Source organism: Synchiropus splendidus, chromosome 7, assembly GCF_027744825.2.
Source record: "Synchiropus splendidus isolate RoL2022-P1 chromosome 7, RoL_Sspl_1.0, whole genome shotgun sequence".
Classification (NCBI taxonomy): Eukaryota; Metazoa; Chordata; class Actinopteri; order Syngnathiformes; family Callionymidae; genus Synchiropus; species Synchiropus splendidus.
In genome coordinates, this window is record NC_071340.1 from 6,197,712 (window position 1) to 6,222,385 (window position 24,674).

The 24,674-nt window shown below is 42.1% G+C and overlaps 3 protein-coding genes across 8 annotated transcripts; 1 reads left to right on the forward strand and 2 right to left on the reverse strand.

Annotated features, from left to right (window-relative positions):
- The first annotated feature begins 1,683 nt into the window (after positions 1-1,683).
- On the forward strand, positions 1,684-10,000 carry agpat9l (1-acylglycerol-3-phosphate O-acyltransferase 9, like). Of its 4 annotated transcripts, XM_053871111.1 has the most exons (15): positions 2,100-2,144; positions 2,213-2,279; positions 3,814-4,044; positions 4,120-4,218; positions 4,435-4,583; positions 5,161-5,306; positions 5,720-5,794; positions 6,271-6,360; positions 6,427-6,520; positions 6,591-6,706; positions 6,832-6,887; positions 7,302-7,387; positions 7,456-7,584; positions 7,662-7,741; positions 7,969-10,000. In XM_053871111.1, exons 5-15 carry the CDS (start codon positions 4,461-4,463, stop codon positions 8,075-8,077), a joined length of 1,104 nt encoding a protein of 367 aa, XP_053727086.1. In that variant the 5' UTR covers positions 2,100-2,144; positions 2,213-2,279; positions 3,814-4,044; positions 4,120-4,218; positions 4,435-4,460; the 3' UTR covers positions 8,078-10,000. The 4 variants fall into 4 exon arrangements, with proteins under 4 accessions (XP_053727083.1, XP_053727086.1, XP_053727084.1 ...); XM_053871108.1 differs by lacking the exons at positions 3,814-4,044; positions 4,120-4,218 and adding an exon at positions 1,684-1,725 and having other exon boundaries at positions 1,955-2,144; positions 7,969-9,999; XM_053871109.1 differs by having other exon boundaries at positions 3,814-4,218.
- A 2,178-nt stretch (positions 10,001-12,178) lies between these two features.
- On the reverse strand, positions 12,179-15,682 carry myl7 (myosin, light chain 7, regulatory). 2 transcript variants are annotated; one of them, XM_053869810.1, is made up of 7 exons: positions 15,674-15,682; positions 13,918-13,977; positions 12,762-12,837; positions 12,590-12,694; positions 12,457-12,535; positions 12,348-12,396; positions 12,179-12,283 (listed from the first exon to the last, which is right to left on the reverse strand). In XM_053869810.1, exons 2-7 carry the CDS (start codon positions 13,951-13,953, stop codon positions 12,179-12,181), a joined length of 450 nt encoding a protein of 149 aa, XP_053725785.1. In that variant the 5' UTR covers positions 13,954-13,977; positions 15,674-15,682. The 2 variants fall into 2 exon arrangements, with proteins under 2 accessions (XP_053725785.1, XP_053725784.1); XM_053869809.1 differs by lacking the exon at positions 15,674-15,682 and adding an exon at positions 14,091-14,235 and having other exon boundaries at positions 13,918-14,019.
- On the reverse strand, positions 15,384-24,498 carry gck (glucokinase (hexokinase 4)). Of its 2 annotated transcripts, none has more exons than XM_053869808.1 (10): positions 23,917-24,498; positions 19,586-19,748; positions 19,360-19,514; positions 18,263-18,382; positions 18,087-18,182; positions 17,923-18,022; positions 16,895-17,078; positions 16,132-16,287; positions 15,824-16,057; positions 15,384-15,756 (listed from the first exon to the last, which is right to left on the reverse strand). In XM_053869808.1, exons 1-10 carry the CDS (start codon positions 23,923-23,925, stop codon positions 15,609-15,611), a joined length of 1,365 nt encoding a protein of 454 aa, XP_053725783.1. In that variant the 5' UTR covers positions 23,926-24,498; the 3' UTR covers positions 15,384-15,608. The 2 variants fall into 2 exon arrangements, with proteins under 2 accessions (XP_053725783.1, XP_053725782.1); XM_053869807.1 differs by lacking the exon at positions 23,917-24,498 and adding an exon at positions 19,815-19,889.
- Between the last annotated feature and the right edge of the window lie 176 nt (positions 24,499-24,674).

Below are 24,674 nucleotides of genomic sequence, written 5' to 3' on the forward strand. Positions count from 1 at the left end.
AGCACTTTTCCACGGAGGCGCGTTTCAGAACACGTGCGCACTGCGGCTCGCCTGTCCGCGGGACAGAAAACAAAAGAAATGAAATCATATGTGGTTCAATAAAGCCGCAGTTTCCAATGTAAAACTGCATGCAATTCTTATGAATGCAAACCAGAGTGGGAGTAAAATGTTAAAATCATCGTGATCAATCCATATGTTAGTTTGCAATAATAAGAGCGCGCGGAACCTCAGTGGCTCCAAACACCACTGTACAAGGCTGGAAGTCATTTGACAGTAGCAGAATGTTTTCTGTTTTTAATCTGTTATTTCTCTATGAAATTAAAGCATTAGCATGATGATATTTTTCTTATGTGGATCAGGAAAATTATCTTATTATTTAAAGATTTTATTATTTAAAACAACATATTTCTGTGTTTCACCCTCTTTTCAACAGCATCACTCCAAGTAACAGTTCATTAAATTAGTCAGGGAGGTGAACAGAGTTGGTCACAGTGGGTTTGAACTCTCAACCTCTTCCTGCTCCAGTATAGGCAGCAATGAAACCACGTATGATCAACTTGCAGGATGTAAACAAACCTACAGCCAGCATAAAAAGAGGATGTGCAAATGTATTTGAACTGCTTCACCCTCAAAATACAAGTGTGCACTTTTAATGATTTGTGAGCACCGCTCCACTTCCAGCAGGTGATTGATGATGTGTCTCTTGATATCAGCAGCTGTTGGAACAGACAAGTGGTGCATGATATTTGATGAACACTCCTTCCTGCCAGAAGGAAATCTTCACTCAAGATTTCACTCTGTGAATGAACACTGCCAGAGACTGACCCTCAAGTCGCCTGCTCCATTAATGTGCAACAGACTGTGAAACATTTGGCCGTGGAAACAGTGTCACAGGAAACAGGAGAAGAATAAAGAATTTCCTGTGCTGCTGTCATCAGTGTTTCATGAGAATCATTGTCACTTAGTTGGGAGGCCACCAGATGTGTGCAACTGACCAATTACATCAGAGCTTTAAGGGAAGCAAAAAAAAAAAAAAGGAAGTGAACGCTGATGCAGCACTTTATTCATTTAAATCGTACTCAACTGCACAATATAGTCGTTCCATCAGACACTTGCTCACCTTAACTCTGGCTGAGAGAGCCAAGTCTGAATTGTTGATGTGAGAGGAGACTATTGTACGTCTTGTGTTTGGAGACTGTTGGTGGAAGATTGTTGGAGTTGGAGAAACCAGGGAAAATGGGAAGACGAAGACAACCAATGAGATCCGTGTGGTGAATGAGGACATGGAGAGGAGAGGTGCCATGTAAGGGTGAGAGCGATAAATTAAGGGTGGAGGTGGCTAATGTACTGTGGCAACACTTGGTAGGAAATTCAGAAAAAGGAGAAGAAGCCAAGACAAAAGTCTGGCTTGAGTAACTGCTACAATATCACCAGCCCAACTGCAGTAAATGGGAATAAAATACGCTTTACAATAAACAATTTTAAAATAGAATAAGCGGTAACAAAAGGGCCCATGTACTTCTGTGAAGTGTTCCCACTTGATATAGTTTTGACTAGAGTCCAATACTGTAGTTTAATACTGGTCGTGCAGTATTGTCTGTGGCCACACGGGACCGCTGTGGACTGCATTGTCTGTGAACTTTGATCCAGTAAATGGGCGTGCTCTTCTGCACTTTCCTCTCACTTCACTTTTGACCAGGCGAGGACATGGACTGTGTTTGACAGGTAGGACGAACAAACAAATCACAACAATCAACCGAAGTGTGAGTCAATGAAACATGGCGCTCTTTGTGTTGAACCTACTGTCAAGCACACGAACGTGCTCTTCCTGTGTTCTGCGCCTGACATAGTCAGTAGTCGGGTCATGTGTCGGTCACGTTTCTGTCCGGATTCAGCGACTCCGAATAGAAGCTGATGTGACTGAGTTCACCGCAGTGATTGTTGTTTCACTCAGAGGTTCACCTGAGCCACATGACCACACCTGAGGGGTGAGGTTCAACATGGAGGATTTCTGGGCCTCGGTGACATGGGCTGCAAGAATATGGCTGTGCCTGGTTGTCAGTCTGATCATGATCCCAGCCATGTTTGGCTTCTCGCTGGGCATCTCCGAGACCTACATGAGCATCCTGATCAAGACCCTGGAGGTGAGTCCCTGGTGAAGCCTCGCTGGCTTTCATCATCATGTCAATAAACGCCTCACTTGGTTTGACAGTGGGCAACCTTAAAGATACAGAAGGCGAGTGCCGAAGAACAAACCCTCAAACCCTCCGTTTCTCAGAGTAAGTGATTCTCCATTTGATCCTTTTTATTTAGACCAACATGTCACTTTGTGCTTCTGTCCTGCACTGATAACAAGGACTGTCCTGCTCCAGTAATGAGATGTTGACCCAGATTTGACGGAGCAGTTCAGTGCAACTAGCAGCTATTGTTTCTATTCTGAATCGTTCCTGCAACAGTTATTTGTACAGTACAAACGTTCACTGGTGGCTTGCAGTTTTTGTCTCAAGCACAATGACATGGATGCACATTAGAGGTGAAATCAAAATGCCGTGGTCAGACAGCTTGTGCTGCATCAGAGATTGAATAAAAATGCTCCTTAAAAAAAAAAACCTTAAAAGTAATTGTCTTTCCTAGGGTATCCACGATCCATAATGATCTACTTAACTGCTGTGCTTATCTTCTGTCTGATAACGCTCATCATCATGAAACACGGCACAGGGAGTGTCCTTCTTGGTCCTGCTGTGGGACAGAAAATACAATGTTTTTTACATTTTTGTAAAATAATAAGACAGATTTCAAATATTAAAGATTGAATAGTCTTGAAATGTGAACATTCATGCATCAAAGAAATAGAATAAAATGTAGTTTCATTTCGTGTGTGTGTGTGTGGAACATGTCTTCTGCCATTGTCGTCTATGGATTGCAAAAAAGATGATTCTGACCATTTGTTGCTGCCATATGTGGCACTGTAATGCAAATTGTGTTTTTAATAGTAGTAGTTCTCCTGCTTTTGCTATCTGACAGGCAGCCTTCCATTCCATTCCATTCCGTTATTAACTTACATGACTAACTATTTTTAGCACCTGGAATAATCGCTAATCTCTAATAAGCCTCATACTGAACTTTGAATACCAATTGACTGAAACATTCAGTAGGTCATGTATCTTCCATAGCTCCTGACCCACATCTTAATCTCGGGCATCTGTGGACACCTCTAATGGGTAACTGAGCTTCATGTCACCCTATGAAAAGGAGCAGGATGCCAGTCTACAAATGTTGAAGGAAGACAGAAGAAAGATTGTGAAATGGAGATGCATTTTTTTTTTTGCTGGACAAATCCTGGACAGATTCACAACATCTTTGCAAGTGTTCCCTTAGATCCCTGCTGAGAACAATGGCCCCAGAAAAGGGACCACACTAGTCCATGTGAGAGTTGAACCCTTGCGTAAACTAATCTGTACTATGGGGGCAAACCAGCTGCCAAATTCACTTTATGTGGCACGCAAGAACTTTAGATACAGATAACTGGCTCAAAATTAAAATCACAAGTCAAAACTGTATGTGTCGATCCAACAAGTTCTATTCAAGCAACTACTGTAGGCACATCCGTAAAAAAGCCCTCTCTGAGTTCCTGCTCTTCTTGCAATGGATGTATCATTTGATTCAAGAACAACAGAAAACTTTTACTTGTGTTTTGTTCGAAGACATCAAAGACTAAGATCTCTGTTTCAGAGTTTGTGTCTCTAACAGTCACCCCAAATCTTGAGTTCTGCAGAATGAACTCTGAATGAGTCTTTTGGTATTTCCCCTCAGGGGTCGCCACAGCAAGTCAGCCTCCTCCACTTGGACCTGGTTTATATCAGGATCATCTTCCACTGCGAGTGGGAAACGTTCTAAAAGAATGTGTCTCAGTGGCTTTTTCAGTCCGTGATTTCTCAACTCTATCTGTTACGTTTACGTCGAGCCAGCAAAAGTAACTGCAGATTTTGACTGACGCCGTCTGCGCTAGTCGATACTTCAACTACTAATGTTCTTTGTATGAAGGTGAGTCATCTTGAGCTGTAGACTTTGACCTGCTGCTATCAGTTTCCACTCCTCACTGTTCTCTGATCAGTTTAGATGAAACAGCCCAGAGCTGCGGAGAATGTGAAACATGATTTGAGGGAGCAAATCACCCTGGAGTTTGTTTTTCTGCTGACCTTACCTTAGCAGCATGGGGTGAGTGGCAGAGGACACCCTGGACAGGTGACCAGTCCATCCCAGGCCCCCCATATCCCTGGAGACCACTCACACATCAAGCCATGACGAGTTCTATCTCAAGGATCGAATCATTTTGCTGACTCAGATTTTATATAAACCTGCCATGAGATTATCCTATGAACTCTTTAGTCATGATCTATACACATGATGCGTCTCTGCTTTTGTCTGTCTCAGGTTTGATTCAGAGAGAAGACGGCTCCATGGAGAAGGAGTTGGTGGAACTCAGGAGGAGTCGACCCAAACCCCCGGTCGGCGGAGACTTCACCCTCAGTGACTGTTTCTACTTCTCACGCAGAGGAATTGAGAGCATTGTGGAGGACGAGGTACATTGATATTCATAGTAGTGTGATCAGTCAAAGACCATGGTTCTTAGTTGGAAAATGGTGGAACATCCTTTTGGAGTTCCGATCCCTCCAAAAACTACTGCACCTCTGTATGACAAGCCAGTTGCACAATTTTTACAAGTTGCTCTGAGAATAAGTCGGACCAGTCAAAAATGAATACGAAAAATAGATGTGGCATTTTCAGCGAAATGTATTTCACATAATCCATTACATGACGTTACATGTCCCTGTCTTCGACTGTCCCTCTTCCCTGTGGCAGGAGTCAACCGAGGTTATACATACAAACTACCATTTCTATGGTACGTGGTGTGTTTCTATTTCTAGCTTGGAGAATGTGGATCGGATAGAAGCAGTAGATGATGGTCAATGGTCAGGACAAAATAACATTTAAGATCATGTGAAATTTATATTTTATTGTATACAAGTTGCTCCTGAGTATGTGTCGCAGGGTCAGTGAAACTTAAAAAAAGAAATTGCTTCGTGCTGCAGGGCGAGAGTGGCTGCCATGTGGCCCACTATAGCATATATGTTAATGTACATTTTTGTTGTTCTCTAGGTGACTCAGCGATTCACTTCTGAAGAACTGGTGTCATGGAATCTGCTGACACGCACAAACAACCACTTCCAGTACATCAGTCTGAGGCTGACACTGGTTTATGGCCTTGGCATTTTCATCAGATACTGCATACTCGCTCCCCTGAGGTGACCATGCCATTTCTTAAAACACTTGTCATCTCTCTGTCTTCTGGTTTTGCATTGAAGAGTTCTTTCTCCATCAGTGTTACTACTTCTGATATTCTTTTTTTCCCACATAGTCATATTAATTTTATTTCACCATAATGTTATTATTTTTTGTGGAATATTTTGGAGGATATTTTTGGTTGCAGTTTCCAGTTCCAGTTGTCGTAGCCGTATTTAATTTCATGTAATTGCCCATGCTTTGTATAAATTTCAAAAGAGGCAGAAGAAAACAGCAGAACTTCTCTGGCTTTGAGTGTGAGAATATGTTGTGTTGATATTAGTTTGTGAATGTTTTGTGACATTCTTGGCTTGGTTCCTCTCTGCTTCCAATGTTCCATTTGTTCCTCTTGATAAATGTTATATTCTCTCTGCAGACTGACGTTGGCCTGCATTGGACTGACCTGGCTGGTCATCGGAACATCTGCAGTTGGACTTCTCCCAAACTGCAGGTGAACATTGTTGTGATGAACTCTTTTATTGTGGTATCCAGACTTGTAAATTGCATTCTGGACTACTGTGCCAAAGTGATTGAACTTGATCTACTCTGTGCCTCTGTTCATTCTGTTACCGTCCATGTCATGGGTCAGATGACATCACTAAAAAGTCCTCAACAGTTACCTCTGTTGGGATCAGACCTGTGACTTCCTAGTCCTTGCAACAATGACCACTAGACCTTGTTACTTGCTTGTGACTTGTGAGTTATAGATGAGGATTTCTACTGCGCAGAGGCATTGTTGCATGCATTGTTTTGGAAGAGGCTGTGAGCAGTGAGATATGAGGAACATATCACACGAAGAGTGTGAAAGAATGTGGTTTCAATTGACCCATGGAATACGAAAATGCCTTCCTGACTTGGCCTATGATACATGTACATCATGAAATTGTCTTGACTTGGTTTTGTCTTATTTTTCCCTGGTTTGTTTAGGATGAAGTTTTGGCTCAGCGAGTGGGTCCATGTCATGTGCTACCGGATCTGTGCTCGTGGACTCTCTGCAGCCATACAGTACCACAACAGGTGATGCAGATGGTGTTCAAAACTACAGTCCTTGACAGAGGCTGACGGTGTTTGGTGTTAAAACAGGGAAAACAAACCCAGGAAAGGAGGAATCTGTGTTGCCAACCACACTTCACCCATCGACATTGTGATTCTGTGCAACGACGGGTGCTATGCGATGGTCGGTAGGATGTCAACACACGACACAACTCACGACCGCAAACGTTGCTCATGACAACGTCTGAAAACAGGTGGGTCAAGTGCATGGAGGGTTGATGGGGGTGGTCCAGAGAGCCATGGTGAGGTCGTGTCCTCATGTCTGGTTTGAGAGAGCGGAGATGAAAGATCGCCACCTCGTGACCAGGAGGTCAGTTTCTCTCTTGGTCATGCTTTTTTTCAATGAAGGAATACTGCAGACTGTTTGATGCGCACTCTCTGTTTCTCAGCGCTTTAGCTGTTCAACCATTTTGTTCATGCTTGTGTTGACTGCAGGTTGAGGGATCACGTGAACGACAAAGAGAAACTTCCTATATTGATCTTTCCTGAGGGTGAGTGCCATCAGTGTCTGAACAAACCATGACTTTTCATCTATTTGAATATGGAGATCAAGCTAATTCTGACTCGGCATTCTTTTTGTCCTCTGTGCCCACAATAATTCTCTGTTATTTACCATGTTTTTCTAGCCATTTGCTTCCAGGCTCCTGCACTTCAAACTGTCCAACCAGCCATGTTGAACTTGATTATCTAGCACTGTAGTTACTTACTGTTCTCACAACGCATCATTTCTCACTAGTCTTTGAAAGTTTTGTGGCAGTGCAGTTAGGCAATACATTCATAACGGCCAATTCACCTTGAACTGGTGTTTGGTTCATGATAAGAATTATCTTTTAATTATACTTGCTGTATTTCACAGGCAAATATGAAGATTCACAGGTGTTATATCTGAGTCCTTTCTTCAACAGGAACCTGCGTCAACAACACTTCAGTCATGATGTTTAAAAAGGGAAGTTTTGAAATCGGAGCGACGATTTACCCCGTCGCCATCAAGGTACATCAACTCATCTCATAGGTTTGTGCCCATCCCTTCTGCGGACTTCAGTACTGTCCCTCTTTTAGTACGACCCAAAGTTCGGCGATGCTTTCTGGAACAGTTCCAAGTACAGCATGGTCAGTTACCTGCTGCGGATGATGACCAGCTGGGCTCTGGTCTGCGATGTCTGGTACCTGCCCGCCGTGCACCAGCAGGTCTGTATGGCAGCATCAAAATAGCATTGAGATCTACAGTGTGTGTTGACATCTCCACGTCTTAACTGTAACGCCAGGAGGGGGAGGATGCCGTCCAGTTTGCCAACAGAGTGAAGTCAGCCATTGCTCGCCAGGGAGGATTGTTGGATCTCCAGTGGTGAGATGTTTATGGTTCCAGTTTAGGTGCAGTTGTCTTGGAAATAAGGTTACTGAAAGGATAAAAGACATGACATATCTGGCTGGATGATGCAAAGTCAGTTTCTATCTGCTGCGCTCCCACAAAATCCAAAGTATCATACATTTTTGCTTTATTTTAGATGACTTGAACTGTCTTTTTAAAGCAGACATATTCCGCCAGCTGAATGTTGAATTTGCCTCATGCAGGGACGGAGGTCTGAAGAGAGCCAAAGTGAAGGAGTCTTTCAAAGAACAGCAGCAGAAGCAGTACAGCAGCATGGTAGTTGGTGACGACAGCAGTGGACACAGCGACTGACCTCCACGGCAACCTTTCACCCTGTTCTAAAGAGAAAGGACTGATCACTAGTGCAATACTGGGTTGGACATGGAGTATTTATACACTAGCAGAATGTTATTTTTAATGCAAAGCTGAGCTTGGGGATTTTACTTAAATCAGAGATGTTGGTTTTTTGATTGTGTCCATGTGTCATTAGTGGTACATCAAAGAACTTGTGATGTGGAGGGAGTGAAGTCGAACCTCATTTCTTTAAACACCAGAATAATGGTTGGTTCCGGACCCTGGATGGTCCGGTGGAGGAAGCAAGACGTCTCGCACAGATCGATAGATGTCTACGTTCTTTCTCGCTGTACTTTGTGAATTTTTTTTAGGACTCCTACAAATATGTTCTGCAGAATATTTTTATAAAATCTCATCAGATTCCTTTGGACGGATAAAGGGGATCATTTTTAGATTCTAGTCCTTGTTTCTTTATGTAAATTACAGTTATTCAAATTGAATTGGATGAGACACCATCTAAATAGCGGACACTTGAAGTGGTGGTCTTCTCCGTTTCATCTCGTTTTATCTCATTTACACCCCTTTAAGGAAACTTGATTTCCACCTGAGAAGCAGCGCATTGATGTTTCCTGCGTGTCCAGTGTTGTCATCACCGTAATGCTCTTGCGCTCGCCCATTATCCAGGTGGTTGAACGCACCCGGTGTCAAAGCCTCACTCTGCCGTTCGCTATTGGAGCTTCTGAGATTTGGACAGCAGCATCAGTGGTGACATTGAACTGTAATAGTGCTGTGACGAAGTGGTCAGAGCACGTCACCATGAGTTCAAATTTGCAGGTTTGCGTCCGCCATAAATCTCTACGATGAAAGGCATTTGATCATGAGCTAATTGTAAATATCAAGATAAATATCAAGTTCACTAACTGCGCTTTCTAACAAACAATGCATTGGACAATCCACCTACACTTAATTCTGACGCTGCAGTGACTGGGAAACGACTCTCACAAGAACTCAAATAAATGCCCTGTTCAATACCAACCTACATTTGTGCGGAATTTTTATTTATTTATTTTTTGTCAAGTGAAGCCTACAATTCACAAACTCACTGCAGAAAAGTGGGAAGAGGAAGAGAGCTCTTTAACGACAGTGTAATACCTGTAATTCAATTGATCTGATGTAACAAGGCTCAATCTCAGCAGCAAGGAAATAAGAAAACTTCTATGTTCTTAGTGATCGACGATAGTGATTGGTTGATGGGGCTGCAGAGCATCATGGGAAGTGGCAGCAACTGATCTTGTTGTTGAGCGTGATGGGACCTCACATGCTTCTTGGTCCAAATAACATTAATAGTGGCTGACCTGATGGATAAACTGGACTGAAATTAGGGACACCCTCAGATGCCAGAGTCAGCAAAGAGCAAGGTGAGGACTGAAACTAAAAATCATGATTGAAATTGGCAAGAGCTAAAATAAATAAAATCTAAATATTTCTTATTTTCTCTTTTCAGTTCATCATTTTCAGTTCTATCTTAACTGAGACATTTATTGTCCATAGCTACTGTATATGATTCACCTTGCTGTTGTTCACTGCTGTGAAAAAAAAAAGCTGAACATTGACTAGTTATAGGCTTACCAGCTCCAAAATGCTCTTTTGGAAGACATTTCACCAGCCGTCACATCTCTGCTGCAGCTCATGCTGATGCTCATATTTTATTAAGATGTGTACAATTCGAATATCTGTGTTGAATAAGAACAGTACACAAATCCAATACTGACTTCACATACTGAAAGTGTTTCAAACAATGGAATAATGTTGCTGTCTTGTCCTTGTTTGTTTTCTGACCAGTTTCAAGTCATTTTAAAGAAGAACACAGAAACTCGACTTCTTCTTTTCCGTCGACTCTACTGTTAACTCTTCCCCCCGAGCCACTTTGTTCGCAGGTGGACCCTCACTTGTGTTTTCTGTTGAGAAACATTTATTAAACCAGTTTGCTGCTTTAAAGTCATACTGTGCGCTCACCGTCCGTTTGTTGGTCACATGACTGTGTGTTCTCAGACGACTCCTGTTCGAAGCAGACAGTAGATTTTTAAACTTTGTCATCAGTGTTGGAGGACATCATTTACCTGAGTGAGGTGAACTTTGTTCTTCTTGAAACGCTGGATTTCCAGAAAACTGTCAAGAAAATGGGGAATAATGATGTCGATGTAATAATTAAATAAACGTTTTCTGGGAGTGAGCAGATGCATCTTCTGGTGTGCTGCCATCATACCTCTCCTCATGAGCTCTGATAAAATCATCTTCAGCCACATCCTTTCTAGTCACTCCCAATGAGAACTCCAAACCAACACCATGGCGGTGAGCACTACAGTCTTGTAAAGCGGTCACACTTGCTCCTGACGTCACAGCCATCGCCACCTGTTTCACCCTGCCTGCACTCTCTTCTTCACCTCTCTTCACCTCTGTCCATTACTCTTGATAGTGACGCCAAAAATATCAAATGCTTTCAGAACCTCTTCTGACTCTCATTGCTCCGCCATCCAGCATCTACTCCACCTCCACCTCCTCACTGTATCCTCGGCAAACATCATCGTCCTACTGCAGGAATTGTGGCAGCTTCTTAGCTGCGACTACTGGGTAAGTAAAAAGCTGTTCATGGCAAATTATTGATTATCAGGAATGCATTGTTTTGCTTTGCTGATTTTCTGTCAGTCTCCCTGCTTGAACCACCTCCGTCATCATTCCGCAGAAATGTATAGGATCTTGTTGTTAAGATTAATGGCATCTCACATGCTACATAGTAGGAGAACTCAATGGATAAACAACTCAAGTAAGTGAAACGTCAGATGTCCATGTGGGCACCCTGCAAAGAGTGACACCTGCTCCATTTTGAATGGATGCAGCATCATCATGACGAGGGCCTTACTGCATCATGGAGAGGACATACAGTATGCATAAGTCAGGAAATTTGGATGGACAGAGATCCTCTTCAGATCCTTGTCAGCGATTGTACCTCAGGAATGTATAGAATCTGCCAAATCTAGGCGGCTCTTGAGTAGAAGATGTGCTGTACAAGTGTGGCCAGTTGTGTAGACCTCTTCATCATCTTTCCTTTGTCTACCAGATCTGTGTTGCAAGTTGACACTTAGCTGTTTCAATTGAGTGAAATGTTAACCCTCCCCAGTGACGTTCCAAAAGGACTGGATGGAGTTCGGATGATTGTCAGCTGGGACCTCGCCTACCGATCTGACTGAGCCGTTTGAAATCTTGGTGAGTGAGACGAACTCGTACACCCCCACCTCCAACCTTGCAAGAGAGAAGTCTCTGCTTTGCATGAGATGGCTGATGTGATGAGTGATTCAGGCTTGTTAGTTAAGCGTTTCATTGCTAGGATCTTAACATGTCTGGATTTTCTGATGACTTTGCAATTGTCCTAGCAATAAACACACTGATAATGAAACAAGTCGACTTTTTTAATGTACTGGATGGGATGCATGCAAAGATATCACACCATTTGAAATTGTTGTTCTGAGTCCACTACCATAAAGATGTGATTAACATGAACCAAAATCTAAAGTTGCTTCACATCACGGTGCAGCGTAATGAAGTAACTCACCGTTGTAGGTAAGAGTCACAACTCTTGGTGGTTTCCTTCCTCCTTATCCCACCGAGGGTCCATGTTGTTTTGCCTAGTTGCTCTGCTCCTGCATCCACTCTCCCTGACGCACCTGATGCAATCGGCATCCCTGCACATGTGGAGCTCAAAAATCTCGAACAAACTTGTCTGCAAAGCTAGAGCCACGTCTCTTTCACCCCCATCACCTTTCCTTGGCTGTGTGAGAGGAGAAACGTGGTCGGAGGGTTTGTTGTTGTTTCCATGGCAACACAGTGTCAAAAGAAAAGAACTGTTGTAAAGGTTTGTCGTCGCCATTCTCTTGGCTTTACAACAGAGAAATAATAATGAACAACCAAATGATCCTGCTAACCAAAGATAGACCAAAAGATCTTTCCATGGACTGAAATTCAGTGCTAAAAGAAGAAGAAATGACTCAGGATTTATTCCTCCAAACACTTTTATATAGTCCACGAGAATATTCCTGACAGTTTAACCAGGGTTTAAGGTCTCTAAGATTCTTCTTTCTCATCCCCGTGTGTGATGATGTAGCAGAGAGATTTGTAGTCAATGTTGCCAGCCGGGTCAATGGGAGCCAGAGCAAAGGCCTGATCCACCTGAAGAAGCACCAGTGTTATGATCCAACAGAAACTCTGAGACACACACCTCTACTGCACAAACCTCCTCTGCCGTGAATTTATCAGCCTGGTTCATCAGGAGTCGCCTAAATCTGTAGGACAGACACAATGTCAGTTTTCAACAAAACCAACACCAATCAACGTCTTCTTACTCGTCTTTATTGACAAAGCCAGTCCCATTGGGGTCGAACAGCTTAAAAGCAGCCAGGATCGTGTCTTCTGGGTCAGTTCCTGCGTGAAAACAGCTTCAGTATATACAGCACAATATAAGGTATTATTGTTTACCATTGAGTTTTTCCCCAAATAATGTCAAGAAAACTGTGAAGTTGATGGGTCCTTTCCCTTCGTTCAGCATCTCCTCCAGCTCCTCATCCTTCACATTCAGTTTCCCTGTTGATATTAGAAATGAATGCTTGAATTTCATCCTGCCATCTGTTATTCACAGTTTTCAGAATACCCAGCTGTCCATATGTTTCCCTCAAGTCCTGCTTCTTGATGACTCCATCTCTGTCCTGGTCAATGCAGCCAAAGGCCTGTAGAGTGTAGAACATTTCTCTTTATGCAATCCGAAGCAAGTCACTGACGTACAATGAGACATGGCCTTTACTTATTCCACAATGGAGAAATTTGACTTGTCACTCCAGCAAAATCCTTAAAGATATACAGGGGTTGGACAAAATAATGGAAACACCTTAAAGCTCTTTTAGTTTTAAGGTGTTTCCATTATTTTGACCAAACCCTGTACATGAAATAGCAACAGACACAAAGCCGCGACGTGCGGTACAACTAACAGCAATATAAATTATAATAAAGATAAATGTCTTGACCAAAAACAGACTAGAAAACCCCACAAATATAACAATAATATGCCCAAGAAAGTGCAGCATGATGGAGAAAAGATAATAACAACCGTGAGACTAGTCAGTCAGAGTTAATTGTTTACCACATGGGGTTATCAGTGAGTGAGAATGGGTTTAAGAATAACCGCTCTCCAAAAATGCAATTGAAACCATAGGACAATCAGCTGGTGCTTTCTAAAAAACTTTTGTTTTGAATGATGAGTTTGTAAAATTATTAAGTGTAACGCTGTCGAGGCAGACAGCAGTCAGTTTTTAAATGTTAACTGCATCCAAGACATGACAACGAAGGGAAGTATTTCGTTTTTGAACTACTTCTTTTGTTAAACTGGTGGTCAGCAGTTAGCTTGGTTGCGAGCTATGTATGTGTGTGAGTGTGTGCTTGCTTCCTCCGATAAGTAAATAAGCAGACAACAAAAAGTGTACACTGTTCACTCATCAAATCACATACCCTTTAGCCTAATTTCACACAGAATTGATGACAATTTGTATATTTGGTTCACTGAGTTTGATCAAATGTACGTAAGTTAAATCGACTTGAATAAAGCGTAAGTCATGCTGAAATATTGTAACACTTAGATACATATTCGCCCCGTGAATGATTGAGCAATGTCGGCTGTATCTATGTCATTACACCATTTTACGTGGAATGAAAATGAACCGTATTCACAGGCACCCCTCATATTGACGTTTACATTTTCCCAGACTAATCTCAATAGCAGCGTAAATCAGGCATGTAAATGACTGGTAGATCACCTCCTTGAACTCCTGGATCTGGGACTGCTCAAACATGGAGAAGACGTTGGAGCAAGACTTCTGTCCTCCTCTCTGCCTCTTGTTGGACGCCTTCTTGCTCGCCTAAACAGGTGAACATTCAACATCACGTTTGAAGATTTAGTCTCCAACAAAGAGTTGAATGAACAACGTACCATGTCTGTGATGGTGCGGGCTCCCAGAATGGATGTGACTCTGAGGTGGGCTTTATCTATCGCCCTTGTTATCTCTCCCTCGCCCATAATAACTGCCTGTGGCAGCAGAGACCCCTACATGGCTAAAACAGCCTGCCACGCAAGTGTTCTGATAAGAGGTGAGGCAGCAAGATGAGAGCTGCACTGATCATGTGGTATCCTTCAACAAAACCTTCAAGACAGTATCAAATTCAATAGCTTTTTGTCTGTCAATAAAATGTGTTATTGTTGCAGAGCCTCTAGAGTGAATGTGTTTGCAGCAAGAAGAGAAGAAGAATATGTGAATTCACTTCCTTTATGTCTCTTTACCTAGCAATGTGATTCATATGGTTCTTTATTTGGGTCTTCTAGCTCCCTCTTCTGTTTTCCTGTCCTCCTCTGTTCTTTTGTTTCTTTATTCTCTTCCCTCTATTTTCCCAGCAAAACTTACAGCTTTCAGTGTCTCTTTTTAATTCACATTGTATCCCCCCATTTTCAATACCCTGGGTTAGGGTAAGGGTTAATCTACTTTTTGTTTTATCTCTGCCTCATCACTATTTCCCTGTCCCCCTGTCCTTTTAATTTCTTCTTTATTGCCTATCTAATTTCTTATTTTTCATTTCTCAGTCTTCATACTGGACACAGTCAGACGAGTGCACGGCCTGCATGGAGGTTTGAGATATCCCAACAACTATAGTGACATTGCTCTCAGGTGACTACAGTGCAAGATAATGTGGTTTGCTGTCCATGGCAACCTTTGAATAAACATTTCCTGAACAGTTTAAATTGTGAATCAAATTCAATCAGATCACAGATTAGTCAAACAACATTCATTCATGTTACAATAACTACAGTATACAACCTTCTTTACAACTAAAATGTTGTGTATTTCGGACACAACAAATGTAAATGTGATTGGTTCTCCATAAAATTTGGCTAATGAGGAAATATTTCCATTGAAAACATGATTTGATGGTTGAATAATCTGCAGCTCTTTGTTGATATTCTGTTCATACTTTTGCGTACTTGAGCTTGTCCACTTTTAACACCCCAGTGGACCATTGCAGAGAACACAGTTGGCCTCTTTCTAGTTCCATGCCAGAACACTTGAGACCCATTTCTTTATCATAGAGCACTTTTATTTACAGCAAATATTTCTCACATGAACAACTATATACATATTTATACCACAGCACAGGCAGTCATAAGAATTTAAATGTACAAACTGTTGATGCCTTGAATTATCGTTGGTTGAGGATTCAGTTTTAACAGGAATGATGCGTTGCTTGTACATCAGGTAGCTTCATGATGGTTCTAAAGTTCAGTCTTAACAATAGCTGCACGATAGCCACCACACCACTGTGAGGAACAGTTAGAATGCGACAATTGTCCATACGGTTTACAGCAGCAGGCTTTGAAAATTGGAACTCTGGTTCAACTCCTCTGACGCAGCGCGGGAATGTGACTCTCAGTTGTCAGTTCAGGCTGTTTCAGTTGCCATCAGTGTGTCAGCATGCAGTCGGCCATCTTGCAGGCCACGGCTGAGATTAGGGCAGCTCCTCGACCGCTGCCTTCCTCCGATTGGATGAAGGTGATCTCACAGTGCGGCGTCAGCTCCCAGACTATCTTATGGAACCTGTCACGGAAACTGAAACAGAAACCATTGGAACCATGAAACTGTCAACATCCTGGCAGAATTGAAGCCGTCGACATGCCTTGGGTGGAGCTTGTAGACTGAGCCGTCCACTCCCACCGTGATCTTCAGCACCTCCTGGCTGCGTCTCTGCCTCATCAGGTTGATGACCCCCGCAAGTCCAGCTCCGCAGAAGTGGGCGGAGCGAGTCGAGACGCTCTCGCAGACCAGACGGACGATATCACAGTCCAGTTCAGAAGGAAGAACGCCCAGCGACGTCAGGATGTTGTAGATCTGCTTCCCATCACCGCTGTCACTAGAGAATGTTACATTTTGATTTATTTTCAAAGTTTCTGAAAATCCAATGTAAATAACTGTAACATGACTCGCCTCTCCACTTGCGAGACGTAGCGCGTCTCGAAGCAGCCTCGGGTCTTCAGCATCTCTGAAGCTTCTCCGTTGAAGAGCAGGTCCTCGTTCACCAACTTCATCAGGACCAGCCTCACCAGCTCTCCCATGTACTTCCCACTGATCAGCTTCTCATATCTGCCACGCAGCGAAAGGCGATTAGCATCGCGATTAGCTTGTGGCACCAGTCATGTTAGAAATCCTTATGTTCTCCAAGTCGATGAGAGAGAACCTTCAACCATGTCTGTGGCTTCAAAAAAGTCTGATAGGGTCGGTCCAATTTCCTCTCTCAATACCAGAGTGGAAACACAGTACAAGGTGATTTGTTGAAGTGGATCAACTATGTGAGGAAACATGGCTGTCGTGAGCAAACAGTTGAGGACGTCAGAACTAAAGAGGCTAAATGAGGTCTCAGCAGTTGCCTGTGCAGCGGCTCCAGTGGCGTGGAGGGTAAACAGTCATTAGGCCAACAGGTTCTGTGGTGAGCACCAAAGAAGGGCTCATTAGTCTGACACCTCCTTCCTAAAACTCTGTGCTGACGTGTGAGGCCACTGAGCGTTTGCCAAATAGCCTCAAGAGGAGCAGCTTGTGACTTAGCAACTGCACCTCAACTCATGTGACCTATTCTAGGTTGGGATAATGGATGTAGAAAAACATTTGGAAGTATGTTTGGCACGTTTGGTAATGACCCTGAGGTAAAATCTTTAATGATGTATGTGATGTCGGGACACTTCGGCACACTTACAGCTGCTGGCCGGGGTTAATCGAGGTCTCGTCAACCACCCTGTCGTATTCCAGTCTGTAGTCCTCCAGCTCCCCGTTGTCTCCGAACGCCCCCCACTCTGTGTTGACACACATCCGGCCCTCCTCGCCCTCGACCAGCTCGACCGTGCTCATCTCCTCCATGTAACAGGCGTTACAACCAGTGCCTGCACCCAACCCATTCAGAGGAGATAAGACATTAGAGGACGCAAGACCGAGTTTTGACAAGAACACAAATATGTAGCGTCTATTTGTCCAACTATTTTCTTCTGCTTATCCCAGGTTAGCACTTGAGTCTCCTTAAAACGTCCTTTGCTTGTGTCAGCTGGACATTCCCGGGGCACCTCACCAGGTGGCGATATCCTGACGCCAGAGCCACCTCAACACGCTTCCATTTATATGGAGCTCTACTACTTGTCTCTCTTGGATGGCAGAGTTATGCTCCTATCACAGACAGAGAGTTTTCCAAAGACATTTCAGCCATTTATTTCTTTGGCTTTCGGCTCAGCGCTTTCTTCACCATGACAGGATGATACACAGTTGACCTCATAACTGAGGTCTGTCTGTCAATCTTAATAGTGATGCTGTGCTCAAAGATTGTCTCTGTTCACTAGAGTTTAATACAAACCTGCTGCCTCAAATTTATTTTTCAGTTTTTGTTTTCATGTGAACAAGCTGCTAGCGTGATCAAGTCTCCTAAATAAATTACAATGAATTGCAGCTTTTAAGCAGTGCCAACCTTAGAATGTAAATTCCTAACAAAAAACAAACATTTCCGCTGCAGTGTCTTGAACTTCTCATTAAGATGACATTGCCACTTTTAAACTTATCTGACATTTAACTCACAGTCAGTCACCACATGTGGCTCACTTCAACACACCTACATTGTTCAGTGAAGCAACCCAAATGAGCAACTGACTGACATGATGAATCAACATTCTCTCAGTCAAGTGAATGCATTATCAACTGAGATGGTGGTTACACATGTCACTGCGGTGAATGCCTACTCACCGACAATCATGCCCACTTCACAGCTGCGGTCCTCATAATAACAGGAAATCATGGTGGCAACAGTGTCATTTACCATGGCAACCACGTCCATCTCAAAGTCCTGAAACATACAGACAATTAGAAGGGAATTCAAGCTCTGATCTAAAAACACACCACACTCTTACTCCTCGTCTTTTGATAGCATCTCGGAGTAAACCCACAACGTTGTTTCCTTCTGCACCAGACGCCTTGAAACCTTTGGTCCAGTTCAGCAGAATTCCCTGTGACGAAGGGAAAGGTTGATCAGCATCTGCTTGCCACCATCATAGCCCTCTACAGGTTCATTTGGATCAGTCTTTACCTTGTCAATGTCCTCATGACGGACGGGAAACGAGAAGGTGAAGCCCAGTGGAAGCTTCTTGTGTTTGATGTGGTGTTTGTCCAGGAAGTCAGACATGCACTCTGCTATGTAGTCAAACAGCTACAGGGAAACCAGCAAGCAGCAGTATCAGCCACGATTCAAAAACACCTATGTATAAAACAGACAGTGCTGCAGGAGACTATATGTGTTTAACATTCAATATCAGCTTTCGTTTTGTCTGACTTGGATACATGACTAAAGCTAAAGCTTGTGTGTGTGTGTGTGTGTGTGTGTGTGTGTTGGAGGATGAAAACTTAAAAAAAACTGGGTCATTATAATTGGGTTTAAGTTTGGTTCAGAGTCATGCATTTGTTTTGGATGGTTAAGTTTAGCTGAGAGGCCACGAAGATGACGTGACAAACCTGTGTGCATGTGTGTGTCTTTTAATATCGGGATGTTTTATCACGTTACAAGGTCACGCCTCTTTGATGTTGGTTGGCCAATGAAACTATTAAGGCATTTTTTAGATGCCTTTGGGAATCCTGCCATCATATGTGAATTCTTCTATTCTTACAGTTACACATAGATTTTTGCTTTTCATCTTAATGTTATAAATGTTTAACGCGAAACTGCACTTAAGGATCATAGTCTTATTGCAAGTTCGCTAAATTCTACAAAGAAGTACTTCAATCCAAAACGTTTTTATGATGAATGAGTGCTAATTTTACTTGATTAAAAGGGAGCTCTGACATAGAGACAAACACTGTTGGCCATGCACAGAACCCGAAACAGAACACTCAGAGACCAGGCCTGTTTGAAATAACATTTGATGAAGAAGAACATCTGCCAACCATGTGCTTAGAATAAACAAGGAAAAAAGATATTCCAATATTTTGGGAATTAATAAATCACCCAAAAACATGAAGCTCACTCTGCAGCAGAAAAGTAACTATCACCAAACACATACATGATACTACCAGATGTATCAGAATCTATTGTTTCTATAAAATAAGACTCAAAATTAACGTTGCATTTGCTAATTATTTACAACAAGTGACAATGGATGAAGCTGAAATAAACTCGAACTTGAGTCTCACCATCTCAGCAGTCCCAGTCATGGCATCTTCAGGAATCGAGTACATCTGGTTCTTCGTCTCTACCTTCCAATTCCTCTCCTCGTCTGCACCCACCTTCACCAGCATCACCCGGAAGTTTGTGCCTCCCAGATCCAGAGCTAAGAAGTCTCCCACCTCTAGCAGAAACATGTCTAGAATCGTATGCAGGCATTGATTTGCATGGAAAAGTAAGAGTTGTTCAACCTACCTGACCCCTCAGGGGTGGAACAGACATATGTGGGAAGCATTTTGACGCTTGCCTCCTCGTGAGTCTCTATACGAAGACCTCGTTCCATCTCCCTCTGCATCCTGTTCATGATCTCCTTAAGTTCTTCTTTCGTCAGCCTGAACTCGGTCAGGATTTGCTCGACCTGCAGGAGAGTGCAAGAAAACATCAGACATCTCAGATGGTTGGAACTCAGCCGGAAACTTGTTACCATGAGGATCTTATCAACCAAAGAGGTGCAAGGCATCTCCAACACCTGGTCATGATAAGAGCTGACACACGGCATCTTCAAAATTGTGGCAGCTCTTGGTTGTGCGTCAGTGAGTGTGTGAAGAGTCACGAGAGTAGCGCTCAGTAAAATCCTGCCGGTTATATTTCCAGGTGAAGTGGGCTGGGCCTTGTGGTCCCACCCCAACCACCCATCGGACCATGTAAACACAACCACAGAATAAAGAAAGGCTGACCTACTTTCTGGCAGCTTGCCCTCATGATCCACAAAATTAAGCCTGAAATTCAGAATTGAATCAACATGTGGGTTTCGATAACATTACACTGCATAAAATGTTAGTTATTTATTTGTTTTGCTTTCATTTATTCTGAGCTTCCCTCATGGCTAGCATGCATTTAAATGAAGGTGTTGTGGTCTCAAGTCTGTTTACACTTCAGTGAATAGAAGAAGTCCTTTGGAGTAAAGCTTCAATCCCAATAAATTGATATCACAACCCACTTTGAGAGTCTTAAACAAATCATAAAGTTCATCTTCATTCTTGGTCTTTCAGCATTAATGTCAGGTGTTGCCACAAGAAGTCACCCTCCTCCTCCTCAACCTTCCACCATCCCTAGTCACACCAGCCCTGGTCATGCCTTCCTATACTGCACTCATTAATGTTATCACAGCCTCCCTCTCCTTTTTTGCCATTTCTTACCTTCCACGTCCGACTAGCTCCCTACTTCTCTTCTCCACATGTACAAACCATCTCAGTCCAACTACTGTATATATATATTTTTAAAAGCACAATTGACTTTCCAATACGTCCAAAAATTAACCTGAACTTACGATTCTAATATATTAACTACTTCAAACAAGTCACTGAGTCAAGTTTAGACAAATATGAGGCCTGTAAAAAAACAAAGAGGCAGAATTTAAAATTGCCAGTTGTAATGAAAATGGTAAAGTAGGAGCCCCGCAGGAGCATCACTGTGTAAGACCGGAGGAGAACAAGAGAAACACCAGGGAAACTTGAAAGATGTGCAACAGTATGTTGGAAAACCAAAAAGAGGCATTTACATTGGACCCGCACTGGTTAAGCAGGTGTGGGAACAAAAGAATGGGAAACTGAAGTGGGATACATTAAAGCCTGAGATCCATGTTCAGAAAATAACTTAAAGAGACTTTAAAGATCAGGATCAGTATTACCCCAATTCTAAAAAATAATACATGACAAACTGTAGAAAAAGCATTTCGACAGAATCAACTGGAATATACTGGCCTCACAACTGAGAGGATTTGGGATGAGAGGCCCAGCAAAAGGTTGGATATAGAGCTGCCAGAGCAGGAGGCATCAGTATGTGGAGGTAAATATGTTAAAGAGAGATGGAATGTGGAGTGCCTCAAGGCTCAGTTCTGGGACCTAAATTGTTCATATTATATGTGAATGATATCTGTGAGGTGTCGGAGGTGTTGAGAATACTGAAAATGAAATGATTAAAAATGTTTAAATAATGGCCAGATACAAATAGAAAACAAACTTGGTGTACTTCTCAAAAGTGACAATTAACATAAATAAATTTGATGGAGTACCAAAGAGCAGAATGAAAATATCAGGATATCTGTATATAATGAACCAATTCCACTTGAAGTAGAGTGTTGAGAACACTGTACTGTACTGTGATACCCCACACCTACTCTACAGCGTCAAGATGTGGGGGAACACCTACCAAAGTAACAGATGCTACATGCTACAGAAGACGGATCTTAGAATAATATACAAGGTAGATTAGAGGACACATACCAAGGAACTGTTTGCTAAAGCAAGAGTATTGCAGTTTCCTGAGCTAGTAGAGAAACCAACACTGCTGCCCATGTTTAGAGCCAGAAATGAACTGCTACTGGATCATCTACAGAGACTGATTAAACTATGTTCTGATAAAGAGGAGCAGAGAAGAAGAGGGAAGTCCTACCAACCATATGCTAGAACCACACTGAGACTAATGTACACTGCAATAGTGGGAGTAAAAATGGGGAACTTACTGACATCGGAAATGAGTACACCACAACAACTCTGAGGGTTTCAAGAAAATAGATCTGACAATGAAAGTGCTGGATAACTAAATATAAAATACAAAACACAAACATTATTTTATGTTGAAGATGCATATTGCTTGGACAGCACCATTTTGAAAAGTGTCAGAACAAATACTTCCAGTTGTTGCTTACTTGCCCTGCTAGATAGAAGAACTTTGTCTGATTATATGGTCACCTTAATAAGTTGCCCGAAAAGAGACGAGTAGCCAGACAATACATTTCTGTTTAACTTTCTGAAAAAATTATAGCATGAATATGCAAGCGTTGAAATATGACACTGAAACCCAACAACAGTGAGGAGAATGAGGTAACAGCAGAACTAGCATGTTGTTAAAAGGATGCATTATAGTCATCTAACTCAACATAACTCAACAACATACATGTTTCATGCCATTACTGTAAGTAATTCAGTTTAAGACAGCGAGTGGTGCACTTTGAGTCATCATCAGCTTGCTGGCTCAGTCATCACAGATGGATTTGGAAAAATAAATGTAAAAAATATTTATACATTTTATTATATTTGCAAAAAAGAAATGATATATTTCATATTTACAAGTTAACGCTCCTCGTATTTACAAGTTTGAACTCTTCGTTGACGGGCAGATCGAGGCCAACTAGACTGCGTTAAGAAAGAGCAACACCGGTCAACGCAGCCTGTTGAGTAAAAATAGAAACAGATCTAAAATTAGCAGCAGCAAAAGATGAATGAACTCCATAACAAACAGAAGAGGTGAAGGCTCAGATCTAATCAGTTCAATCCAGGGTCAGATCTGTAGTTCTGTGAGATAACTGCGACCCTGACTGTGGAATCCACTCTGACCCAGTGACACTCAGGTGAAAGCTCGGGGGCGTAGGTCGGGGTCCGGAGGACTGGGATTTTAGTTGAGTCACGATGACATTTAAGCGTAAGAACAAGGGATATTGATCCAAATTGACTCCAGTTCAGTTCAATTACAATAGACAGTGTTTAATTTTAACATTTCTCCAAGCAAAGTAAAAGAACAACATCATGTTGTCTTTTCTTTCTATTGTTTGTACCGTTTTTTCCAAATCAACATTCAAAGAATGAATTGAAAATTGTTGATATACTCTTTCCCTCATCTTGGATGTTTGTATGTTTGTGTTTTCAAGTTAAATCTAGTTAGAATTTATTTAATGGCCACCTCTCTCAAAACACTGTTTACATGAAATGAATGACAGGGACAAGGAAAAATGGCCATCTGGCAGATTCTTTGTTCAACTGATAAAAAATATAGACGTTTGTTTCTTCATTTCAACATGCCAGTTGGAGTAACGAAGAAACCATGATACCCAGCCATGATCACTGCTGCTTGAGAGATGAGGAAGAGTGGGTCAGATAAACATCTGCATAAGTTGTGTAAAGCAGTATGGCTGCCCCTGGTGATGTCATAATTTACAAATTAAGTGAGTGAATAAATATAGCGAGTGAATAAAAATAGTATGCCTTCATCTGAACAAATTTCAAGCTCCTAAATTGTGATATCAAAGGTAAATATTTCAATGAATGAACAAAATTCTGGGGCCTAAAGGGTTAAAACCTGGAAATGCTTAGGGCCCAATGAGACAATAATAGTAATGTCATATAGTTTGTGTATAGTTTAGATGCATTGTCTTTACGAATGTGCAAAAGTAGATCACAGAAGATAAATGTCAACTGATGACAGGAATAGAAGCAGATATTCTTTGTGGTGACGTCATATACTTGGCGTCAGATGTTGGTGTCAAAGCTTCAGGAGCAAATTTTGGTGATTTAACAGTAACTATAAAATTGGTTGGCTTTAGGATGGACGGTTGTCCAGCTTTCTGGCATCAGTCCTGGCTCACTGGTTTAAACCCCACTGGAACAGGAATCCAGATTATTTTGAATTTATTTTTACTTTATTGCCACACAACGTTCCATTAATTTGTATGACTCTGCTTTTTCTGGAAGAAAAATGAAGACAGGGGTGAATCCTTTGAGTCAAACGTGTATGTCAATGGTCCTTACCTTATCCATCGTATATCGACGAGGATTTACTCCAGAAATGACCAGCTGACCATCAGTCCTCAGCAGTACCTGTTCACTTCCTCCTTAAAGAGCTCCTATGGTGTTTTTTTCACAAGAGCCAAAGATGTTTAAATACCAGCCCATCATTCCATAATCAAACTTTTTAATGTCAGTGTCTACATGTCTATCCTCAAATCAGTTTACGATCAAATACAACTGAACGGAGTTAATGGCTGAATAATCAATGATATCCCTCCTTTCCTTTTACAAGATCCATCTCCGATGAAATTCTGAACCCAAGAATAAATATGGTTCCCATTTTGGAGTGAACAGGAAATGTACAATCCCAGTACAATTCAGAACGACAAACAATATCCAGTGCAGAAAAAACAAAGTCCCATCCGATGATGTATTCCACTGAGGGATCAGGTTTTCATTCAAAAGTATAAATAAATTGGTGTTGCATCAGATACTCCTCTCATTCTGCTGTGACCATGAGCTTGACAAGCTGTCGTTCAAATCTAAACACAAGTTGCCTCGTTCCTGGAAGGAGACTGTATTTCTTCCCATGGTGCCGTCAAACAGTCAACATATGCTTCCAGAGGTTCAGCAGTTTCCGCGCAGAGACAATTTAGTGGGTTGCCGTGGATACCATTTACGGCACGCTTGTGGAACAAACACTCACCACATAGGTAAGTGGCCAGGGGCAAATTGTTAAATGGAGCAAGATTACTAGATAAAACATCAATTGAGGGTGT